The sequence below is a fragment of the Rana temporaria genome, chromosome 11 (genome assembly GCF_905171775.1).
Source record: "Rana temporaria chromosome 11, aRanTem1.1, whole genome shotgun sequence".
NCBI lineage: Eukaryota > Metazoa > Chordata > Amphibia > Anura > Ranidae > Rana > Rana temporaria.
In genome coordinates, this window is record NC_053499.1 from 13,063,818 (window position 1) to 13,086,018 (window position 22,201).

General features: G+C 45.4%; 1 protein-coding gene across 1 annotated transcript in view; it reads right to left on the minus strand.

Moving 5' to 3' along the window:
• Nucleotides 1–22,201, minus strand: part of TP53I11 (tumor protein p53 inducible protein 11) — a 102,067-nt gene that overhangs the window by 14,072 nt on the left and 65,794 nt on the right. The window contains exons 2-4 of the mRNA XM_040328058.1: nucleotides 19,141–19,303; nucleotides 10,209–10,267; nucleotides 4,329–4,377 (exon numbers count right to left, since the gene is read on the minus strand). Coding sequence (XP_040183992.1) covers nucleotides 4,329–4,377; nucleotides 10,209–10,267; nucleotides 19,141–19,269 — 237 coding nt within the window. The 5' untranslated portion in view covers nucleotides 19,270–19,303. The remainder of the gene's footprint in view (nucleotides 1–4,328; nucleotides 4,378–10,208; nucleotides 10,268–19,140; nucleotides 19,304–22,201) is intronic.

Below are 22,201 nucleotides of genomic sequence, written 5' to 3' on the forward strand. Positions count from 1 at the left end.
CAGTCAGACTTGACTGGTAGGTTTTATTTTATACATGATGAGAATATTGGACGATCGTCTGTTATTTTTAATTACATTTTTTTAGGCTTTCTATCTAGATGAAAGTGTTTTTTTTAGAAGCTCTCCTGCAGAATGTATCAGTTTACATGGATGAGACAAACCACCCAACACTGATAGGGGGGTGTATAAAATGATCCGCTTTTATTAATATATGCAAAACCTTTATCCTAAAAGGACCCTTTGCCGTAACCGATTATAAAGTGTGAGCTGGAGTTTGGCTTTCATTTTTTAGTGTATTTAAAGCAGTGTTCTGCCAAAAAAAAAAAAAATATATATAAAAAAAAAAAGTCAGCAGCTACAAATACTGTAGCTGCTGACTTTGCGGCTTCACTTCCTGGTTTCCTACGGCCCATGCGCAAGTTGCGCTGCACGTCTTCACTGGTCCCTGCTGTCATTTGGGACCTGTGTGTCTCCCAGAAGACATCGGGGAGGACAGAGTAGGCGCCGGAAGTGGCGTAGGTCAGAAAATACCTGTATTAGACAGGTATCTGCTCTCTCCTCCCCCGAAAGGTGACAAATGTGACACCGGAGGGGGGAGGGGAGGATTCCAAAACACGACAAACACGATTCCAAGTCACGGCACCCAGCCCCCCACTGTCCTGGTCACGGCGCCCATCCCCCCCACTGCCCAGGTCACGGCGTCCAGCCCCCCCACTGCCCAGGTCACGGCGTCCAGCCCCCCCACTGCCCAGGTCACGCCGCCCAGCCCCCCCACTGCCCTGGTCACGCCGTCCAGCCCCCCCACTGCCCTGGTCAACGCACACAGACCGCCCCTGGTCAACGCACACAGACCGCCCCTGGTCAACGCACACAGACCGCCCCTGGTCAACGCACACAGACCGCCCCTGGTCAACGCACACAGACCGCCCCTGGTCAACGCACACAGACCGCCCCTGGTCAACGCACACAGACCGCCCCTGGTCAACGCACACAGACCGCCCCTGGTCAACGCACACAGACCGCCCCTGGTCAACGCACACAGACCGCCCCTGGTCAACGCACACAGACCGCCCCTGGTCAACGCACACAGCCCGCCCCTGGTGAAATTAGTAAGATTTTGTCTAAGAGGACTTCATTTCTTTTGGTTTTAAAGTGGTCAAGAAGGAGGTCTTCCTTGGAGATACGATGGTCTACATGTGGTGAAGCTTAGGAGACCAACACAGGAGAAATAGTTAAGCAGTTCTTCTGGGTCTTGCAGAGATGAAGAAGAAATAGACAAAGTGATGCAGGGGTCATCTTAGAAGTTCATGAGATTAGAAACTCTACACCCACTGATTTTTGCCACAAAACTGGGTATTAATGTCCCCCCGCCTAAATCGGTAAAGTGGCGGGTATCAAGAGAAGATAACAGTGATCGAGGTGGGAAAATGCGTCAGCACGGACTATTTTTAGCTTCAAGTGTTGTCTGGCCATTCTAAAGCACATCTGCCATTTACGGCTGCTCACTAGTGTCCTGTATATAATTTTTCTTACAAAAAACTTGCCAAGACTTTTAAACAACTTGGTGATAACATAAGCATTCCGACTATACCACACAAAAGAACGGCACACATTCTATAGCACAAATACACAGTTAGGGAGCAAAGCGGCCATTCATACCCAGAGCAACCATTGAAACTCGGCTCACTTTTATTTTTTTAGAAGGTAGAAAGTTGCCCAGCCAAAAAAAAAAAAAAGCCACCTTAATAAAGATGACGAATTGTATCATTTGAAAAAAAAAAAAATGGAAAAATAAAATCAATAAAGTGGCTTGGGAGTGAAAAAAAAATAATAAAAAAGGAAGAGGAAAGAAAAACGGTATCAAATGAACATTACAAACTAGAAGACGCTGAACAGTGGGAGAGGCTGCGAGAATGGAATACGATATCGGCTCACAAAATTCTCTCATCTACCAAAACCTCAGGAGGCAAAACGGAACGCTGAATATCGAGCTTGTTATAAGCCGGCAAAAATTGAGGCTTAAAGTAGGTTGGCTGATCACGTTCATGTTATTTAAAAAAAAAAATGGATTAGAGTTAAAATATCAAACAGGGATTGGCTACGAGAAGGGAGAGGAGTTGACCAAAGTGTGAAAAGTGGACCTGTTGTGTCCCCAACAGTTGTGCCTTCCTATCTGCAATACAGTTCCTTAGCAGGATGCCCCATGCCAAGGGAACATTAAAAGGAGACTCCCTCACCTTGCTCATGCAAGGAGGATGTTGCCGGCTACAGAGGGGCATGCAGTTGAGATGGAGGACAGGTAAAGTCTGTCCGCAGAGTTCTTCTCCAGAGACCTGCCCTGCATGCGCAAGTTGACCATGACTCTTCATTTAGGTTCCAGCTAGGTACACAGCGTTTGAATAGTATACTAGCAAAAGTACCCCCATTTACTGAATACAGAAGAACGCATCACTATAGTGGTGGAGCTTACAGAAGTATGCATCTGTAAAGTGGTGTTGAAGCATCAGTGCAGTGGCAGCAAGGGCAAGGACAGGCATTGGTGAGTGAAGAGGGTGCATGTGGGAGAGGTGGTGAGAGCAGTGGAGGGAGGATGGTGGTCTGGTGCAGTGGTGAGAAAGGGTGTGCAGGTGTGGATGGAAGAAGGAGGTCAGCTGCAATGGCGAGAGTGGGTGTGCATGTTCGGTGCGGGCAGAGGAGGATGCTGGTCTTCTGCAGTGGTAGGAAAGGGTGTGCAGGTATGGACGGTAGAAGGGGGGTCTGCTGCAGTGGTGAGGTGGCGTGCATTTGTGATGTAGATGGAGGGGGTCAACACTTCAGTGGTGAGAGTGGGTGTACATGTGTGGTGTGGGCAGAGGATGGTGGTCTGCTGCAGTGGTAGGAAAGGGTGTACAGGTGTGAATGGAAGAATGGGGTCAGCTGCGGTGACAAGAGTGGGTGTGCATGTGTGGTGTGGGCAGAGGAGGATGGTGGTCTGCTGCAGTTGTAGAAAAGGGTGTGCATGTGTGGTGTGGACAAAGGGGGTCAGCTGCCATAGTGAGTGGACGTGCAGGTGTGGTTCAGATGGGAGGAAGGGGGTCTGCTGCAGTGGTAGGAAAGGGTGTGCAGGTGTGGATGAAAGAAGGGGGTCAGCTGCGGTGGTGAGCGTGGGTGTGCAGGTGCAGGGGTGGTGTGGATGGAGGAGGAAGGGAGTCAGCTGCAGTGGTAGGAGTGTGTGTGCGCAGGAGAGGTGCAGATGGAGGAAGAAGGGGGGTCTGCTGCAGTGGTGAGGGTGAGCATGCAAGTGTGGTGCAGGAGGGGGAGGAGGAAGGGGGCAGCTGTGGTGGCGAGAATGGGTGTGCGTGTGTGGTGCGGGCAGAGGAGGAAGGGGGTCTGCTGCAGTGATAGGAAATGGTGTGCAGGTGTGGATGAAAGAAGGGGGTCAGCTGCGGTGGTGAGCTTGGGTGTGCAGGTGTGGTGTGGATGGAGGAGGAAGGGAGATAGCTGCAGTGGTAAGAGTGTTGGTGCGCAGGAGTGGTGCAGATGGAGGAAGAAGGGGGGTCTGCTGCAGTGGTAGGAAAGGGTGTGCATGTGTGTTTGGAGGAGGAAGGGGGTCTGCTGCAGTGGTGAGAGTGGGAATGCAGGAGTGGTGCAAATGGAGGAAGAGGGTAAGCAACAGTGGTCAAAGCACGCAGGTTGGGGGGTGTGAAGGTGCAGTGGGGAAAAGGTGTTGGCGATATTGGGGGGGGGGGTGCTGAGGCATGCGTTGGTGCAGTTGCAGCGATTGATAGGCAGGCACTGGTAAAGTGATGAGTGAAGTGGGGTCATGTAGAAGAGGTAGTGAGGGCCAGGAAAGAGGATGGGGTTCAAGTACTGGGAGTGAAAGTGGGGTGGGAGTGAGGGGGGGTTGGTGTGCACGAGTGGTGGAGGAGAATGGGGTTCAGAGCTGCAGTGGGGAAAGTGTAGGAGGTAAGGAGTAAAGGTGCAGCGATGGGGAGGTTTCCGGTAATGTGATGAGAAGGGTAGTGCAGAAGGTGGGGAGGGTGCTGGGGGCCATGCATCGGCGCAAAGGGAGAAATCTTAAGGCCGGGAGCCCAAAACCTGGAAAAGAAGAAGATAAAAGCCAAAAGGAAAATTATCCAACCACGCCACCCGCCCAAAACCGATGCACATGGTACGAATGGCTGAACTTCTAATTCAAGGGCTTGGCATACAGTCCGACCCGAAATTCATACAAAACTCTTCACTGACTTCTTACAGCCCGGCTGAACCCCCAGTGATTCCCGTCACACAACCGTTAGAACCCCCGGTGATTCCCATCACATCACACTCTGCTTGATCAATACACTTACCATGACAGCAATTCCTGTGAACATTAAAGCGGAGAGGAACTGCCATACTCTGAAAAGGGAAAAAAAAAAAAAAAAGAGAACATCCGTTAGATCACAGCTTTCTACCAGCTGATTAAAAAAATAAAGATAAATTTGCAAAATGCAAGAAATACAGGCTCATGTAAGAGAACAGGCCTTTAAACACAGACAGCATATTAATATATCCCAAGCCGTTGGTTTTTGCACCCTGTGATCTGACAGCTCAGGACACCACGGGTAAATATTACATTATTTACAGCAACCCCGTCTGCATCTTTACTGCAAACAAATAAAAGCATGCGTTCCGCTTCTCTGTTTTTGATTCCACGCCTTTAGTTCCAGTAGCTGAAAAATTATCTCTCGAATGCACTGCACTCATCTAATCACTGGAGACCACAGACTGCTGGAAAGCAGACACTTTGTATTGGTTACAGAAGAGATCAAAACTATGTTGTTTTTTTTGGTTTCGTTTTTTAAACCACTTGTCGACCACCCCCTGTAGATATACGTCGGCAGAATGGCGCGGCTGTGCGCGCCCCTGCCGCGTGCTCCGTGGGACCCGCGGACTCTATGTCTGTGTGTCCCGCAATTGTGTCACGGAGCGGCAGAATGGGAAGATGCCTATGTAAAAACAAGGCATTTCCCCGTTATGCCTAGCGACAGGACACTGATCTACTGCTCCTTGTCATCAGAAGCAGTGATCACTGTCCTGTCACTTATAGCCCAGCCTCCACACAGTTAGTCAACTCCATAGAACACACTAAAAGGGTGTTGTAAAGGTAAAACATTTTTTCCCTAAATAGCTTTCTTTACCGTAGTGCAGTCCTCCTTCACTTACCTCATCCTTCCATTTTGCTTTTAAATGTCCTTATTTCTTCTGAGAAATCCTCACTTCCTGTTCTTCTGTCTGTAACTCCACACAGTAATGCAAGGCTTTCTCCCTGGTGTGGAGAAAGCCTCTTGAGGGGGCGAGCAGGAGAGTCAGGACGCTCTCTACTTTGCAGATAGAGAAATGGGCCGTGTGTTAGTGGGTGTCCCGACTCTTCTGCTCGCCCCCTCAAGAGGCTTTCTCCACACCAGGGTGAAAGCAAGTGGTTAAAAAAACTAAAACAAAAAAACAACGTTGTTTTGATCTCTTCTGTAACCAATACAAAGTGTCTGCTTCCCAGCAGTCTGTGGTCTCCAGTGGTTACATGAGTGCAGTGCATTCTAGAGATCATTTTTCAGCTACTGGAACTAAAGGCGTTGAATCAAAAACAGAGAAGCGTAACGCATGCTTTTATTTGTCCTCAGTCCTCGTTTGAAGCGAAATGGAAGGATGAGGTAAGTGAAGGAGGACTGCACTAAGGTAAAGCTATTTAGGAAATTTCTTGTGAAAAAAAAAATAAAATAAAAAATAAATAAAAATAAAAGGTATTTAGGGAAAAAAAAAAAAAATATGTTTACCTTTACAACCCCTTTAACCCCTACCCTGCCATTTACACAGTAAAATCGGTGCATTTTTATATCACTGATCGCTGTATAAATGACAATGGTCCCAAAATAGCATCAAAAGCGTCCAATGTGTCCACCATAATGTCGCAGTCACGATATAAAAAACAAACAAAAAAAAAACTTTTACGCAAACCAATCAATATACGCTTATTGCGATTTTGTTTACCAAAAATATGCAGAATACATAATCGGCCTAAATTGAGGAATAAAAAAAAAAAAAAAGTTATATATATTTTTGGGGGATATTTTAGCAAAAAAAATTGCATTTTTTTCAAAATTGTCGCCCTTTTTTGTTTATGGAGCAAAAAATAAAAACCGCAGAGGTGATCAAATACCACCAAAAGAAAGCTCTATTTGTGGAAAAAATGGACGTCAACTTTGTTTGGGTACAGTGTCGCAAGACCGCGCAATTGTCAGTTAAAGTGACGCAGTGCTCTGGTCAGGAAGGGGGTAAATTCTTCCGGGGCTGAAGTGGTATATATATATATATATATATATATATATATATATATATATATATATATATATATATATATATATATATATATATATATATATATATATATATATATATATATATATATATATATATATATATATATATATATATAAAATATAAATGTGGAATAAATCCGTTTCATCCAAGTAACCTTGCCAACAAGTGTAGATATCTCTCTCTCTCTCGTTATGGTCAAAAACAATGCATTACCTAAAAACCGGAAATACATTCTCTGTGCAAACCAATTCTAATCCTCTATTCAGAAAGCGAATATTGATTAATGATTGCCATTACCACTGATATGTGCTTCACACATTCAAAACAAGTGCAGAGCAATCTATTCTACCGTGCATAAAAATCAATCCATAGTGATGCCTAATTAACGTTTACAGAAAACGCCATAAATAAAAAAAAGTGTAATAATATAGAATTTTGCTGATTAGTCTTCAGATGTATTCGCCACTTCGGCATTCACAGTGCACTTATTTTGTGAGTGTTTTTTTTTTTCATGCTTCCTGGTTTTAATAAAGTCATTTTTAAAAAGGTGAAGCACTTTGATGTTTTTATTTTTTTAAAGTCTGTATTTATTCCGACTTAAGGCCGTGAACACGATCATAATATGTGGAAGCGTGTGCCTCTAGCCCAGGGGTCTTCAAACTTTCTAAACAAAAAGGGTCAGTTTACTGTATTTCAAAATTTAGGGGGGGGTGGACTGTGGCCAGTTGGAGAAAATAAATAATGTTCTGGGGTCAGTGGGGGTAAACAATGCTCCGCCATTGGCATCAGTGGGAGGCATAGTGCCCCATCCTTGATATCAGTGGGAGGCATAGTGCCCCATCCTTGATATCAGTGGGAGGCATAGTGCCCCATCCTTGATATCAGTGGGAGGCATAGTGCCCCATCCTTGATATCAGTGGGAGGCATAGTGCCCCATCCTTGATATCAGTGGGAGGCATAGTGCCCCATCCTTGATATCAGTGGGAGGCATAGTGCCCCATCCTTGATATCAGTGGGAGGCATAGTGCCCCATCCTTGATATCAGTGGGAGGCATAGTGCCCCATCCTTGATATCAGTGGGAGGCATAGTGCCCCATCCTTGATATCAGTGGGAGGCATAGTGCCCCATCCTTGATATCAGTGGGAGGCATAGTGCCCCATCCTTGATATCAGTGGGAGGCATAGTGCCCCATCCTTGATATCAGTGGGAGGCATAGTGCCCCATCCTTGATATCAGTGGGAGGCATAGTGCCCCATCCTTGATATCAGTGGGAGGCATAGTGCCCCATTGTCTGTGTCAGTGGGAAAAACTATGCCACACTATTGCGGACAGTGGGAGGAATAATGCCCCGAAGGTCGGATAAGAGTAAGCAAAGGGTCGCATACAGCCCCCCAGACCGCAGTTTGGAGATCACTGCCCTAGCTGATCCACATCTCCAACAGTGGTTTCCTTATGCTCTTGAGCGGAGGAGTCACTTTAGATGCTGACTTTGGGTGTTGTACCAATTTCAACTAAAGAGAAAGTGCACGATGCATCTGGGAGATAATATTACTAAGGCCCCCGGAATAGGAAAAATAATCTTTAATATTATACATATCTATAAATAAGATTACAGTTTTCACCCCCCCCCCCCCCCCCAAAAAAAAAAAAACAGTCTTAAGTCACTTAAAAGCAATATACCCATTGACCAGCAGGTGCCACTGTTGAGCCTCCTGATAGGCCAGCTTGGTGTGTTTACAGAAGACAAATTTGGCCCGTTTGTTGTAAAAGCCAGCGGGGCTCCGGGGAGTAATTGCTGGAAAAAATCATTTGTGCCAAGATAGTTTACATCATTTTTCTTCAGCAACTTCTGTGAATAGTTTCAAGCCGGGATAACGGGATTGTGCAAGATAACATAACCAACGAATTATCTCCTGACATCAGTATCCGTGCCGCTGACTGAGAAACGCACACACGGAATCTGTAAGGTAATATTATGCAATGTATTTTTTTGCTGCTGGCTGACTCTCTTCATCTGTTACCACAAACAGATTATTATTTTTTCCCTATGTGGAATGCTTTGCCCCTTTCACCCAGTAAATGCATCCTCCAGTACCAAGTCAGCAAGCATGGGTGTATTTCATGAGAAAAGCTCAGGGGTGGAGTCTATTCCAGCACATCCCATGAGAGAAGCTCAGGGGTGGAGTCTATTCCAGCACATCCCACGAGAGAAGCTCAGGGGTGGAGTCGATTCCAGCACATCCCACGAGAGAAGCTCAGGGGTGGAGTCGATTCCAGCACATCCCACGAGAGAAGCTCAGGGGTGGAGTCGATTCAAGCACATCCCACGAGAGAAGCTCAGGGGTGGAGTCTATTCAAGCACATCCCACGAGAGAAGCTCAGGGGTGGAGTCTATACAAGCATGGACATGTACCATGCCAGATCATCCCTTTTATTTCAGTATGTGGATGACGACATTGTAATTAATTAAAAAAATTATTGCGAGTAACGCAGTTAACAAGCGTTTTACAATACAAGCTTATATATATTTTTTTAAATCTTGACGGTTTGTGAGCGTGGTCTCACAAAACGAGCAGGATTCAAGCCACTGCAGTGTTCAGTACCGCATTTGGCCAGATGTGCGGGGGCGCCGGTGACACTCCGAGCCACTTAAACACTGCGTTTCCGAGTGTTTGAGTGTCTCCGGCGCCACCCCCGCCTCTGGCCACAGGTGGTACTGCATACAATAGAAGTCACTGTGGAACGAATTAGCAGAGTTTCCATTGACTTCTATGGGGAAACTCGCTTTTATATACGAGTGCTTTGGATTACAAGCATTCTCCTGGAACAAATTAGGCTCGTAATCCAAGGTTCCACTGTACATTTTTCCCCATACATCCGTTACGTGACCCAGACCTTTCCCAGCCTGTCTGTAGGAAAACATAGGCAGGAGGAGCTTCTTGCTGCTGGTCACATGTTCAAAACAACAAACCAAAAAACAGCCTTTGGAATACTGGAGTAAAAATAAATAATAGCAATAAACAGTTATAAATTGTCATACAAATATTTGATAATAAATTATATTATTTTTTGGCAAAAACATGGTGTTTGTGGATTTGTGCCAGTCACAGGCTGTGTCACACTCCTCCAGTTTGTGTCTTTGAATAACAGGGAGGTAAAGCCTCCATCAATCTACATGTAATATCCCGCCCCCATTGTATCTAGCTGGCTAGTGGCCATGGAGGAGGAGGGGGCGAGTGAGTTGTCATTTACCACTGTGTATACACCCACATGTGCGACTAAATAGTCACATGGGCTGCTCAGATGTTATAGGGAGAAAAAGCTCAGCATAGGAACTCACTGAAAAAACTGAGCATGTGCAGAGCTGCCAACATTGCTCTGCAAAATTCCTAACTGAACTGGGGACATGGACAGATGGGGGAGATGGAGAGCAGCAGGAGCAAGCAAGTTTTTTGCAGAATAACAATCTCATTAGTGGCCGAGTATGAACAGCATGTAATACGCCATTTGATAGTTCATGATTCTATACAAGCATGGGTGTGAAACTCAGGGGTGGAGCTTATTCAAGCATGGGTGTGTACTGTGACAGACGCTCAGCAGTGGATTCTATATACCGTAAGCATGAGTGTGTACACGCTAGAAGCTCAGGGGTGGAGTCTATATAGGGAACGCCCACTCCTCCAGACTAACATCCACTCAAGGCATGTTGTCATTTCTATAACTCCTTCCAAGAACCAGCCCACTGCTTGCATCAGAACTAAGGTAAGTCCCATTTAATAGAATCTCCCCAAATCTAACATTACAATACAGAGTCAGCTGAATACTTTGACAGGCATTCATGGCGATAGGTCATACAGAAATAAAAACTTACCTTAATCCTATAGGATCTCTTACCGCAAATTTAATTTCATTTCCTAGTACTTGACTGATCTGAAAACAAAAAAGGAGGAGACAATGGTGAGACTTCACAGGTACTCCAAATAATAATACAATGGCCAGTGCCAACCAGGAGAACACACATGACTGCAGCCCTCCAATCATTTATAAATCCTTAAATATATTTTTATATCTATATCTATGCATCTATGTATGTATGTATCTACACACACACACAATATTTTATTTATATATAAATAAAATATTGTGTGTGTGTGTGTGTGTGTGTGTGTGTGTGTGTGTGTGTGTGTGTGTATGTATGTATGTATGTATGTATGTATGTATGTATGTATGTATGTATGTATGTATATATTATATATTATATATATATATATATATATATATATATATATATATATATATATATATATATATATATATATATATATATATATATATATATATATATATATATATATATATATATATATATATATATATATACACACACACACACACACACATATACGTGTGTGTGTGTGTGTGTTTATATATATATATATATATATATATATATATATATATATATATATATATATATACACACATATATATACACACATATATACACACACATATATATACATACACACACACACACTGGAATTAGACTTGGTGCCTGCCTCTGGAGCCAATGAGGTGGGTTGCACTGATAGACGCACGCCGACAGGAGGACAGCGCAGAGTGACAGATAAGGTAATCGGTGTGCTGCTTCTCTTTTCACGGTCTAGTCACAAGTTAGAAACTGAAACAAAGACTACCCGACCCGAGCAGTGAGCCCGTCACCAGCTCTCTGCTCTGGGGTGGCGGGAGCGCTGGCCTGTGGAGGGGGGGGGGCGTGGGAGCGCTAGCCTGTGGAGGGGGGGCGGGAGCGCTGGCCTGTGGAGGGAGCGCTGGCCTGTGGAGGTGGGGGCGGGAGCGCTGGCCTGTGGAGGTGGGGGCGGGAGCGCTGGCCTGTGGAGGTGGGGGCGGGAGCGCTGGCCTGTGGAGGAGGGGGGGGCGGGAGCGGGAGCGCTGCCCTGTGGAGGAGGGGGGGGCGCTGGCCTGTGGAGGAGGGGGGGGCGGGAGCGGCCGACTCAGGCTCTCAGCTGCTTGCCGAGAGGCTGAGCTGGGTGCCGGTCCAAGCATCTGGGCGGATCCTGACGTCATTGTCGTGGTCTTGCCTAAACCTGGACTGGCTCTGTGACATCAGCCGATAGTGGGCTTCAGTCTGCTGAAAACAGGTCACTACACTTCTGTGATCCACAATGATCACTGGCTGTACTTCGACGCAATTGCGCGCTCTCTCAAAAAGGGTCAGGGACTTCCCTTTGAGCGTTGCTCCCATGTGGGCCTAGCCTGTTTACATGAATGGGCTGCCCTACAGCGACCCGTGGAATAGCACAGAACCGCTTCGCTCGCTCCGATGGTGTGAATGAAGCCTTACAAGGCAAGAATATCTCTAGAAAAACAATTTGGGAAAAAAAAGAAAAAAAAGATTTCCTTTGAATTGAAACGTCAGATTGGCGAGGATGATCCACCTCCCCCAACATTGCTGGGATTGGATCAAACTCCATTGTACATTCCTTCTGTCCTGCAGACATCAAGAACAAGTCACTCCAAAGAGCTGAAATATTCTGATGTGCCAAGCTGGAGAGTCAGTATAAACTCAGAAGACCGATCCCACAACGGCGTCCAATATCCCCGCCGCCCCCACAACGGCGTCCAATATCCCCGCCGCCCCCACAACGGCGTCCAATATCCCCGCCCCCCCGAATCACTTCACAAGTTGGAATGGAAATCCAGCAGACCCTTTCAAATCCCGAGATCAAAATTTAAAAAGAACTCCACTGAATATTTTTACTTTTTTATTAAAAGTGGACCTGGCTGCAAATATATATTTTACATGCTCAGTTTTAAGTTCAACATACAGAGCAAACCCAGGAAGTATTCACAGCGCTTCACTTTTTCCACATTTTGTTATGTTACAGTCTTATTCCAAAATGGATTAAAAACAAATTTTCCTCAAAATTCTACAAACAATCCCCCATAATGACAACGTGAGAGAAGTGTGTTTGAAATCTTTGCAAATTTATTAAAAATAAAAGAACGAAAAAAATCATATATATATATATATATATATATATATATATATATATATATATATATATATATATATATATATATATATATATATATATATATTAGTGCTGTCAAGCGATTCAAATTTCTAATCGCGATTAATCGCATTAATGTCATAGTTAACTCACGATTAATCGCACGATTAAGGAGGTTCACCCTTTAAAACATTTTTTTGTTTTGTTTTCTTATTTATTTATTTATTTTTTTTATAATATTAAATTGTGTTTTTTTATTTTTTAAAATTTTGATCACTTTTATTGCTGTCACAAGGAATGTAAACATCCCTTGTGACAGCAATAGGTGGTGACAGGTACTCTTTATGGAGGGATCGGGGTCTAAAAGACCTCCGAGCCCTCCTTTGCACTTCAAAGTATTCAGATCGCCGAAAACGGCGATTCTGAATACTGTGTACTTTTTTAAATCCGGCGCCATTGGCAGCCGAGAAACCCGGAAGTGACGTCATGACGTCGCTTCCGTGGTTTCAATGCGGAGACTGAATCAAAGCCGTTTACGGCTTAGTGGCGGAGCGCGGCGGATGGAGGATCGGGTCTCCCGGTGGGACAGGAGGCCCGGTCAGAGCGGCAAAAGGCGGCGGGCTCCTCCGGCATAACAACCGAGCGGCTTTTAGCCGCATCGGTTGTTATGTTTGGATAGCCGATCGCCCGCTCTAAACAACGGTACCGGGATGATGCCTGCAGCGTTAACCCCTGAACGTTAATCGCGCGATAAAAAAATTGACGGCATTAACATGGGTTTGTGTTAACGCTGTTAATAACGCGTTTAACTGACAGCACTAATTATAATTATATATATACACACACACACACATACACACACACACACACACACACACACACACTATATATATATATATATATATATATATATATATATATATATATATATATATATATATATGTGTATGTATTCACAGGCTCCTCCCACACACAGAAGTAATCACAGGCTCCTCCCACACACAGAAGTAATCACAGGCTCCTCTCACATACAGAAGTAATCACAGGCTCCTCCCACATACAGAAGTAATCACAGGCTCCTCCCACATACAGAAGTAATCACAGGCTCCTCCCACATACAGAAGTATCACAGGCACCTCCCACGTACACAAAAAATCACAGGCACCTCCCACGTACAGAAGTATCACAGGCTCCTCCCACGCACAGAAGTATCACAGGCTCCTCCCACGCACAGAAGTATCACAGGCTCCTCCCACGCACAGAAGTATCACAGGCTCCTCCCACGCACAGAAGTATCACAGGCTCCTCCCACGCACAGAAGTATCACAGCCTTTGTCAATACTTTGGTGAAGCTCCTTTGGCACCAATGCTACAAGCTTGGCACTCCTATTCTTGGGCAGTTTCTCACATTCTTCTTTGCAGGGCCTCTCAAGCTCCATCAGGTTGGATGGGGGGCGTCAGTGCACAGCCATTTTCAGATCTCTCCAGAGATGTTCAATCGGGTTCAAGTCTGGGCTCTGGCTGGGCCACTTAAGGACATTCACAGAGTTGTCCCGTAGCCACTCCTTGACCCGTTTTCAGCAGACTGAAGCCCACTATCGGCTGATGTCACAGAGGCGGTCCAGGTTTAGGCAAGACCACGACAATGACGTCAGGATCCACCCACATGCTTGGACCGGCACCCAGCTCAGCCTCTCAGCAAGCAGCTGAGAGCCCGAGTCGGCCACTCCCACCCCCCCTCCCTCCACAGGCCAACGCTCCCACCCCCCCCCCCCCTCCACAAGCCACAGGTCCCTAAAATCGGCCCTCAGCCACAGGTCCCTAAAATCGGCCCTCAGCCACAGGTCCCTAAAATCGGCCCTCAGCCACAGGTCCCTAAAATCGGCCCTCAGCCACAGGTCCCTAAAATCGGCCCTCAGCCACAGGTCCCTAAAATCGGCCCTCAGCCACAGGTCCCTAAAATCGGCCCTCAGCCACAGGTCCCTAAAATCGGCCCTCAGCCACAGGTCCCTAAAATCGGCCCTCAGCCACAGGTCCCTAAAATCGGCCCTCAGCCACAGGTCCCTAAAATCGGCCCTCAGCCACAAGTCCCTAAAATCGGCCCTCAGCCACAGGTCCCTAAAATCGGCCCTCAGCCACAGGTCCCTAAAATCGGCCCTCAGCCACAGGTCCCTAAAATCGGCCCTCAGCCACAGGTCCCTAAAATCGGCCCTCAGTCACAGGTCCCTAAATCGGCCCTCAGTCACAGGTCCCTAAATCGGCCCTCAGTCACAGGTCCCTAAATCGGCCCTCAGCCACAGTTCCCTAGCTCTTTATTACATGAAGGAAGCAATGGCATTTGGGGACATCCAAAATTAAATGGTTTGGCAGTTGAAATGGCTCAGATAAAGCAAATTGGAATTTTTGCAGTAATGGAAATGTGAAGTTATCTGCAGATGAGATGGAAGGTTATTATTCTGGAAATTAACCTTTTCAAAGGTTATTGCACATGGGCTGTTGAGATTGTATACATAGGCCTTTTTAACCCTTGAAATAACTTTTAGGTTTCAGGGAACCCCTAAGAAAAATGAAAGAATGAAAAAACTCCCATTGGCGGCCAGGGAGAAGAACGCCCCTCCCATTGGCGGCCAGAGAGAAGAACGCCCCTTCCATTGGCGGCCAGAGAGAAGTACGCCCCTTCCATTGGCGGCCAGAGAGAAGTACGCCCCTTCCATTGGCGGCCAGAGAGAAGAACGCCCCTCCATTGGCGGCCAGAGAGAAGAACGCCCCTTCCATTGGCGGCCAGAGAGAAGTACGCCCCTTCCATTGGCGGCCAGAGAGAAGTACGCCCCTTCCATTGGCGGCCAGGGAGAAGAACGCCCCTCCCATTGGCGGCCAGAGAGAAGAACGCCCCTTCCATTGGCGGCCAGAGAGAAGTACGCCCCTTCCATTGGCGGCCAGAGAGAAGTACGCCCCTTCCATTGGCGGCCAGAGAGAAGTACGCCCCTTCCATTGGCGGCCAGAGAGAAGAACGCCCCTTCCATTGGCGGCCAGAGAGAAGAACGCCCCTTCCATTGGCGGCCAGAGAGAAGAACGCCCCTTCCATTGGCGGCCAGGGAGAAGAATGCCCCTTCCATTGGCGGCCAGGGAGAAGAATGCCCCTTCCATTGGCGGCTACATTGGTGGTCAGTGGGGAAAATGCCCCTTACATTGGGAAAGTTTGGTAAAAAAAAAAAAAAAAAAAAAAAGGAAGGAAATAATTTGGCTTTAAAAGACATTAAAGCCCAACTCCAGACGCCCAACATGGTTTAAAAAAAAAAAAAAAAAGAATCACATCATACATAGCTTAAACTCGGCAATCTTCTGCCTGGTTTGGGGTCCCCTCTGGTGATTAGTAGTCCTTCTTCCTGGAGAAAATGGTGCTCATGTGATGAGGTGTGAGCGCGATGCTATACAGAAGCACTGAGGCCAGGGACAGCGTGAGAACGCGTCCCATAGGGCGTGTCTATGATGGCTTGATAGGACAATTCCAGAAAAGGAGGAGAGTATTGCTGCAAAATTTTCCCTTCCTTTTCTTAGCTATGCTGAGCTACTATTTTTTTTAATCTTCCAGAAAAAAATAAAATTGAACTTGGGCTTTAAATCCAAGATCACATTTACAGAAGGAACCATTTGCCACCTCCAGCATTCTCCTACTATGAGCCCTGAGAATGGAACACCGGACTAGGACCCCGCCGTTCTCCCGCAAAGCGCATCACAGTGCCAGGATAGGACGAAGCAACGGGAAATCATTATAGAGGCGAGTGTTAATGAATTCTTAATGGTGTAATTACACGCCTGCCAGGCCACTCAGAAGGGAAGCTTGGGGGGGGAATACCATCCTCTGCAGGCCTTAAGGGGTTAAGGATAAATGTCAGTGACTGAATTAATCCTGACAGCATCTGAAGAGCCTCAGAAAAAAGGAAGGCAGCAGGGAGATTAGAGAAAAACTTAACAGGAGATGGCCATCAGAGCAGAAAATCCTCATCCAGGAGAGGAGAGGCCAGACAAAAGATTGTTCATGGGGGAAGAAGAAAAAAAAAAAAAAACGAACGAACAAGTGGGGATAAGGACAAAATTATCTGACGTGGAAAAAAAAAAAAAAATTGTTATATATATATATATATATATATATATATATATATATATCCACTTAAAGACCGGACCAATATGCTGCTAAATGACCCAAGGGGTTTTTACAATTCGGCACTGCGTCGCTTTAACAGACAATTACGCGGACTTGCGACGTGGCTTCCAAACAAAATTGGCGTCCTTTTTTCCCCACAAATAGAGCTTTCTTTTGGTGGTATTTGATCACCTCTGTGGTTTTTATTTTTTGCGCTATAAACAAAAATAGAGCGACAATTTTGAAAAAAATGCAATATTTTTTACTTTTTGCTATAATAAATATCCCCCAAAAACATAACATTTTTTTTCCCTCAGTTTAGGCCGATACGTATTCTACCTATTTTTGGTAAAAAAATAAATAAAAAAAAATCGCAATAAGCGTTTATCGATTGGTTTGCGCAAAATTTATAGCGTTTACAAAATAGGGGATAGTTTTATTATTATTATTTTTTTGACTACTAATGGCAGCGATCTTTTTTGTGACTGCGACATTATGGAGGACCCCTCGGACAATTTTGACACATTTTTGGGACCATTGTCATTTTCACAGCAAAAAATGCATTTAAATTGCATTGTTTATTGTGAAAATGACAGTTGCAGTTTGGGAGTTAACCACAGGGGGCACTGTAGGAGTTAGGGTTCACTTAGTGTGTGTTTACAACTGTAGGGGGGTGTGGCTGTAGGTCTGACGTCATCGATCGAGTCTCCCTATAAAAGGGATCACTCGATCGATACAGCCGCCACAGTGAAGCACGGGGAAGCCGTGTTTACATACAGCTCTCCCCGTTCTTCAGCTCCGGGGAGCGATCGTGACGGAGCAGCTATAAAGAATAGCCGTGCCGTTGTCCCGGAGCGCTCCTGAAGCCACGGGAACCGTCGCATGTACGGGGGGGGGGGTCCCGATTGGACCCCCGACCCACGTCTAGGCAGGCACGTACAGGTACATTGATGTGCCTGTCCGTGCCATTCTGCCGACGTAAATGTACATGCGGCGGTCCGGAAGTGGTTAAAAGACGCTTTCCCCAACTTGTTCATTCCCCAACTTAGTTGGGGTAGGCGGTACACTTTGGTGGGGGTGGGTCAGCCATGCCTTGTGACCTTTGACCTCTGGGAACTTGCCTTCTGACCTCAGTCCCTGTTCCAATTCCTGAGTCCTAGCCATATTCTTCAATGGGGAAACCCCAACATCATAAAACCAGCTTTTATTGCAATCCTTCAAATATTAAAACAACCAAAAGGACCGACAGCTGTAATTACCCCAATCCCCCCCGACAGGTTCAGCAATTATAAAAATTAATCGATTTCCAGCCCTCCGACTGGTGATCCCTGCGTCCAAAAAAAATTAATAAAATAAAAAAACGCTCACCAGATGATCAAACCCTCATAAATGAATGTCATATTAGGTAAGTTTATAAGTAATTATATCAATGGCCACCAGGTGTCACTCTTCCTCTTTTCATAATATACGCCCAATATTCATTTACTAGATCAAATAGGGTGACCCCATAGATCACATATGGTCAGATGTAGCATATCAGGATGACCCCCCCTTGGTCACCAGACTCTAAGGTCGCGTACACACGATCGGTTAAACTGATGAGAACGGTCTGATGAACCGTTTTCATCGGTCCAAACCGATCGTGTGTGGGCCCCATCGGTTATTTATCCATCGGTTTAAAAAAAAAAGCCAACTTGTTTTAAATTTAACTGATGGATTCCTAACCGATAGAAACAAAAAAAAAAAAAAACGATCGTTAGTAGACACGACCATCGGTTAAAAATCCACGCATGCTCAGAATCAAGTCGACGCATGCTTGGAAGCATTGAACTTCGTTTTTTTCAGCTCGTCGTTGTGTTTTACGCCACAGCGTTCTGACACAATCCTTTTTTTTAACCAATGGTGTGTGGGCGTGACGGACCATCAGTCAGCTTCATCGGTTAACCGATGAAAACGGTCCATCAGACCGCTCTCATCGGATGGACCGATCGTGTGTACAGGGCTTTAGCGGTCGACCGATGGGGGTTTTTTTCTCTGACCGATGCCGATATTTAGAAATCGGGGCGGCCGATGGCCTATATAGGATGCCAATCTTTGTGTCCGATTTTAATTTTTTTGGCAGGTGGCACTAGTTGCTACTGATTGGCACTGGCAGGTTTCACACTGAGCCGATTTGTCAGTTTCAGTTACACTATATGTAACTGAATGCAGAGGGAGACCAGCTGTCAAAATTCAGCGGTGATGCAGATTTTTTTTTTTTTTTCTTTAAAAAAGGGACAAATAAATATCAACCAAAAAAAAACCATTGCACAAAGGAAGGTAGACACTCTCTCTCAATAGTGCACCAAAGAGCAGGCACAGTGGCACAATGTCTGCAGAGCTGCATGCTATGAGAGAGGTGGTCACCCTCCTTTTTGCATGAGTCCAGGGAGCTCCAATCCTTTGGGTCAGAGACCTGGAACATGCAGCAAAATAAAGTCAGGACCCCCTACGCTCTACACTTCTTGAGGCTCAGCATGGCATTCAGGTATTTTTTTCTATAGACGAGGCCGGCAATGGCCACCCACATATTATAGTCTTGACAAGTTCTCTTTTAGCCTCAAGCACATTAGGTGGAGATCACTTACCTTAGACCTGTGTACTTCTCCATCGTCATCCTCCCCGCCAACACCCAGGATCTTACGAGTCTTCAGCCGACTTACTAGGTCTGTCTGGCTGTGTTTCTTCATTAATGGAGGAGGCGGCTTGGAGGACATCGTCTTCCTCTCTTTTACAGACCAGCAATCAATCCTAAAACAAAGAAAAGATCAGAGAAAGTCAAAAAACAAAAAACTGCAAATGCAAAATGTGCATTCATTATTTTATTTTTTATTATTTTAAAGGTGAACTCTTTAGTGTCTTTAACTACTAAAATATAATATAATATATATATATATATATATATATTTTTTTTTTTTTATTAGATAGCAGTGGTTTCCAAACTGCAGCCCAAGAGCGGAATGTGGCCCTTTGCTTACCATTATCTGGCTCTTAAAGGCACTATTCCTCCCAGAGACACCAATGATGGGCCACTATTCCTCCCAGAGAAACCAATGACGGGCCACTATTCCTCCCAGAGAAACCAATGACGGGCCACTATTCCTCCCAGAGACACCAATGACGGGCCACTATTTCTCCCAGAGACACCAATGAAGAGACGAGACACCAACGATGGGGTACCATTTCTCCCACTAACATGAGGCACTATTCCTCTCCACCGACACCAATGATGGGGAACTATTCCTCCCACTGACACCAATGATGGGGCACTATTCCTCTCCACTGACACCAATGATTGGACACTATTCCTTCCACTGACACCAATGATGGGGCACTATTCCTTCCACTGACACCAATGATGGAGCACTATTCCTCCCAGAGACACCAGTGACGGGCCACTATTCCTCCCAGAGACACCCGTGACGGGCCACTATTCTTCCCAGAGACACCAATGACGGGCCACTATTCCTCCCAGAGACACCAATGACGGGCCACTATTCCTCCCAGAGACACCAATGACGGGCCACTATTCCTCCCAGAGACACCAATGACGGGCCACTATTCCTCCCAGAGACACCAATGACGGGCCACTATTCCTCCCAGAGACACCAATGACGGGCCACTATTCCTCCCAGAGACACCAATGACGGGCCACTATTCCTCCCAGAGACACCAATGACGGGCCACTATTCCTCCCAGAGACACCAATGACGGGCCACTATTCCTCCCAGAGACACAAATGACGGGCCACTATTCCTCCCAGAGACACCAGTGACGGGCCACTATTCCTCCCAGAGACACCAATGACGGGCCACTATTCCTCCCAGAGACACTAATGACGGGCCACTATTCCTCCCAGAGAAACCAATGATGGGCCACTATTCCTCCCAGAGACACCAATGACGGGCCACTATTCCTCACAGAGACACCAATGACGGGCCACTATTCCTCCCAGAGACACCAGTGACGGGCCACTATTCCTCCCAGAGACACCAATGACGGGCCACTATTCCTCCCAGAGACACCAATGACGGGCCACAATTTATCCCAGAGACACCAATGAAGAGACGAGACACCTCTACTCTTAAAGTGCATGCTCCACTGACTGTATTAAGTCTAGTTTTAAAACACATTCCACTGGATCTTTGGAGGGATCATGGTATTAACCACATACATGACCTTTTCCACAAAGGAGAAGTTAAATCCTTCCAAATCATTCAATCTGAATTCGATTTACCTAGCTGGTGCCAAACTCATTATTCTCTCATAGTAAAATGTATAAGCAAATTAAACTTCAACACTATTCTTGTACATCCCGTAATGTGGTCCTATTTAACTTCGCTGGAACTCAGGAAGAAGGGAATCTCCGTTTTCTATAATTTGCTCCAAGAAAAGCAGAGTTTTTCTAAAACCTCCTCACATATCCAATGGGAGAAGGATCTAGGTCAATCGTATACGGATGACCAATGGCATATCGCGTGCAAGCTAAATCAATCAACATCTAGTTGTACTACATTATGGGAATTATCTGTTAAGTTCACGTTGAGGTGGTATTATACCCCAGATGTTTTATCAAAATTTGGCGGACAGCAGTCGGACAGGTGCTGGAGATTGTGCGGATTTAGAGGTGACCTCCTACATACTTTATGGGGTTGCCCTATGCTTGCGAAATATTGGGCGGAGGTATTCGGAATTATATCCGATTTATCTGACAAGAGGATTAATCCAGACCCTGCCTTAGCTTTGCTTTCTCTGGGTATTGAAAACTTTTCAGCGAATCTCAGGTGCTCAATAGTTCATTTACTTATGGCTGCCAGACTTTCGATAACCAGAAAATGGAAAGATCCGTGTCCTCCTAGTATTTTGGAAGCTATTGACTTAACCAATATCCATTGCACATATGAGAAGATGATGGCTGTGTCACTATTTACCTTACCTAAACACACAATCTCATGGGCCCCCTGGAAAACTTGGTACATAAATAACACATAGCCATTGTTGCTCATGTCATTCCTATGAAGGGTTATTGCTTTTATTCCCCATTGAGTTTTCTGTGACCCATTGTGTCGCTTATTACAAATATTAATTGATTGGGTTACCTTGTTGCTCTTTTCTGTGTTTCTATCAGAAGCTTCTTAATGCGTTAATCTTGATGTTTTTAAAATGAATTAAACAACGAGTAGTGGTTTTCCAGGTTCAGTTTGATACATTCTTTTTATTTAATTTATTACTTACTTACTCGACTGATATTCCAATTTGGCTACCTGATGAATTTATATAATCCTATGTATGCTTATTCATTGCATGTTTCTGTACAAAAACAGATTGTTACTTTTGTTTATTGTTTATGTATTATTAAATATACCAATAAAAATTTATTGAAAAAAAAAAAAAAAAAAAAGAGACGAGACACCAACGATGGGGTACCATTTCTCTCACTAACATGAGGCACTATTCCTCAAAACAGACACCAATGATGGGGCACTATTCCTCCCACCGACACCAATGATGTGGCTCCATTTCTCCCACCGACACCACTGATGGGGTAAAAAATAAATAAAAATAAAATTGGAGACCCCTGCCCTAGAGAATAAAATGACGGGCGTTTACATTTTTTAAAACGCAATGTTTTTGGAAACAATACACTAA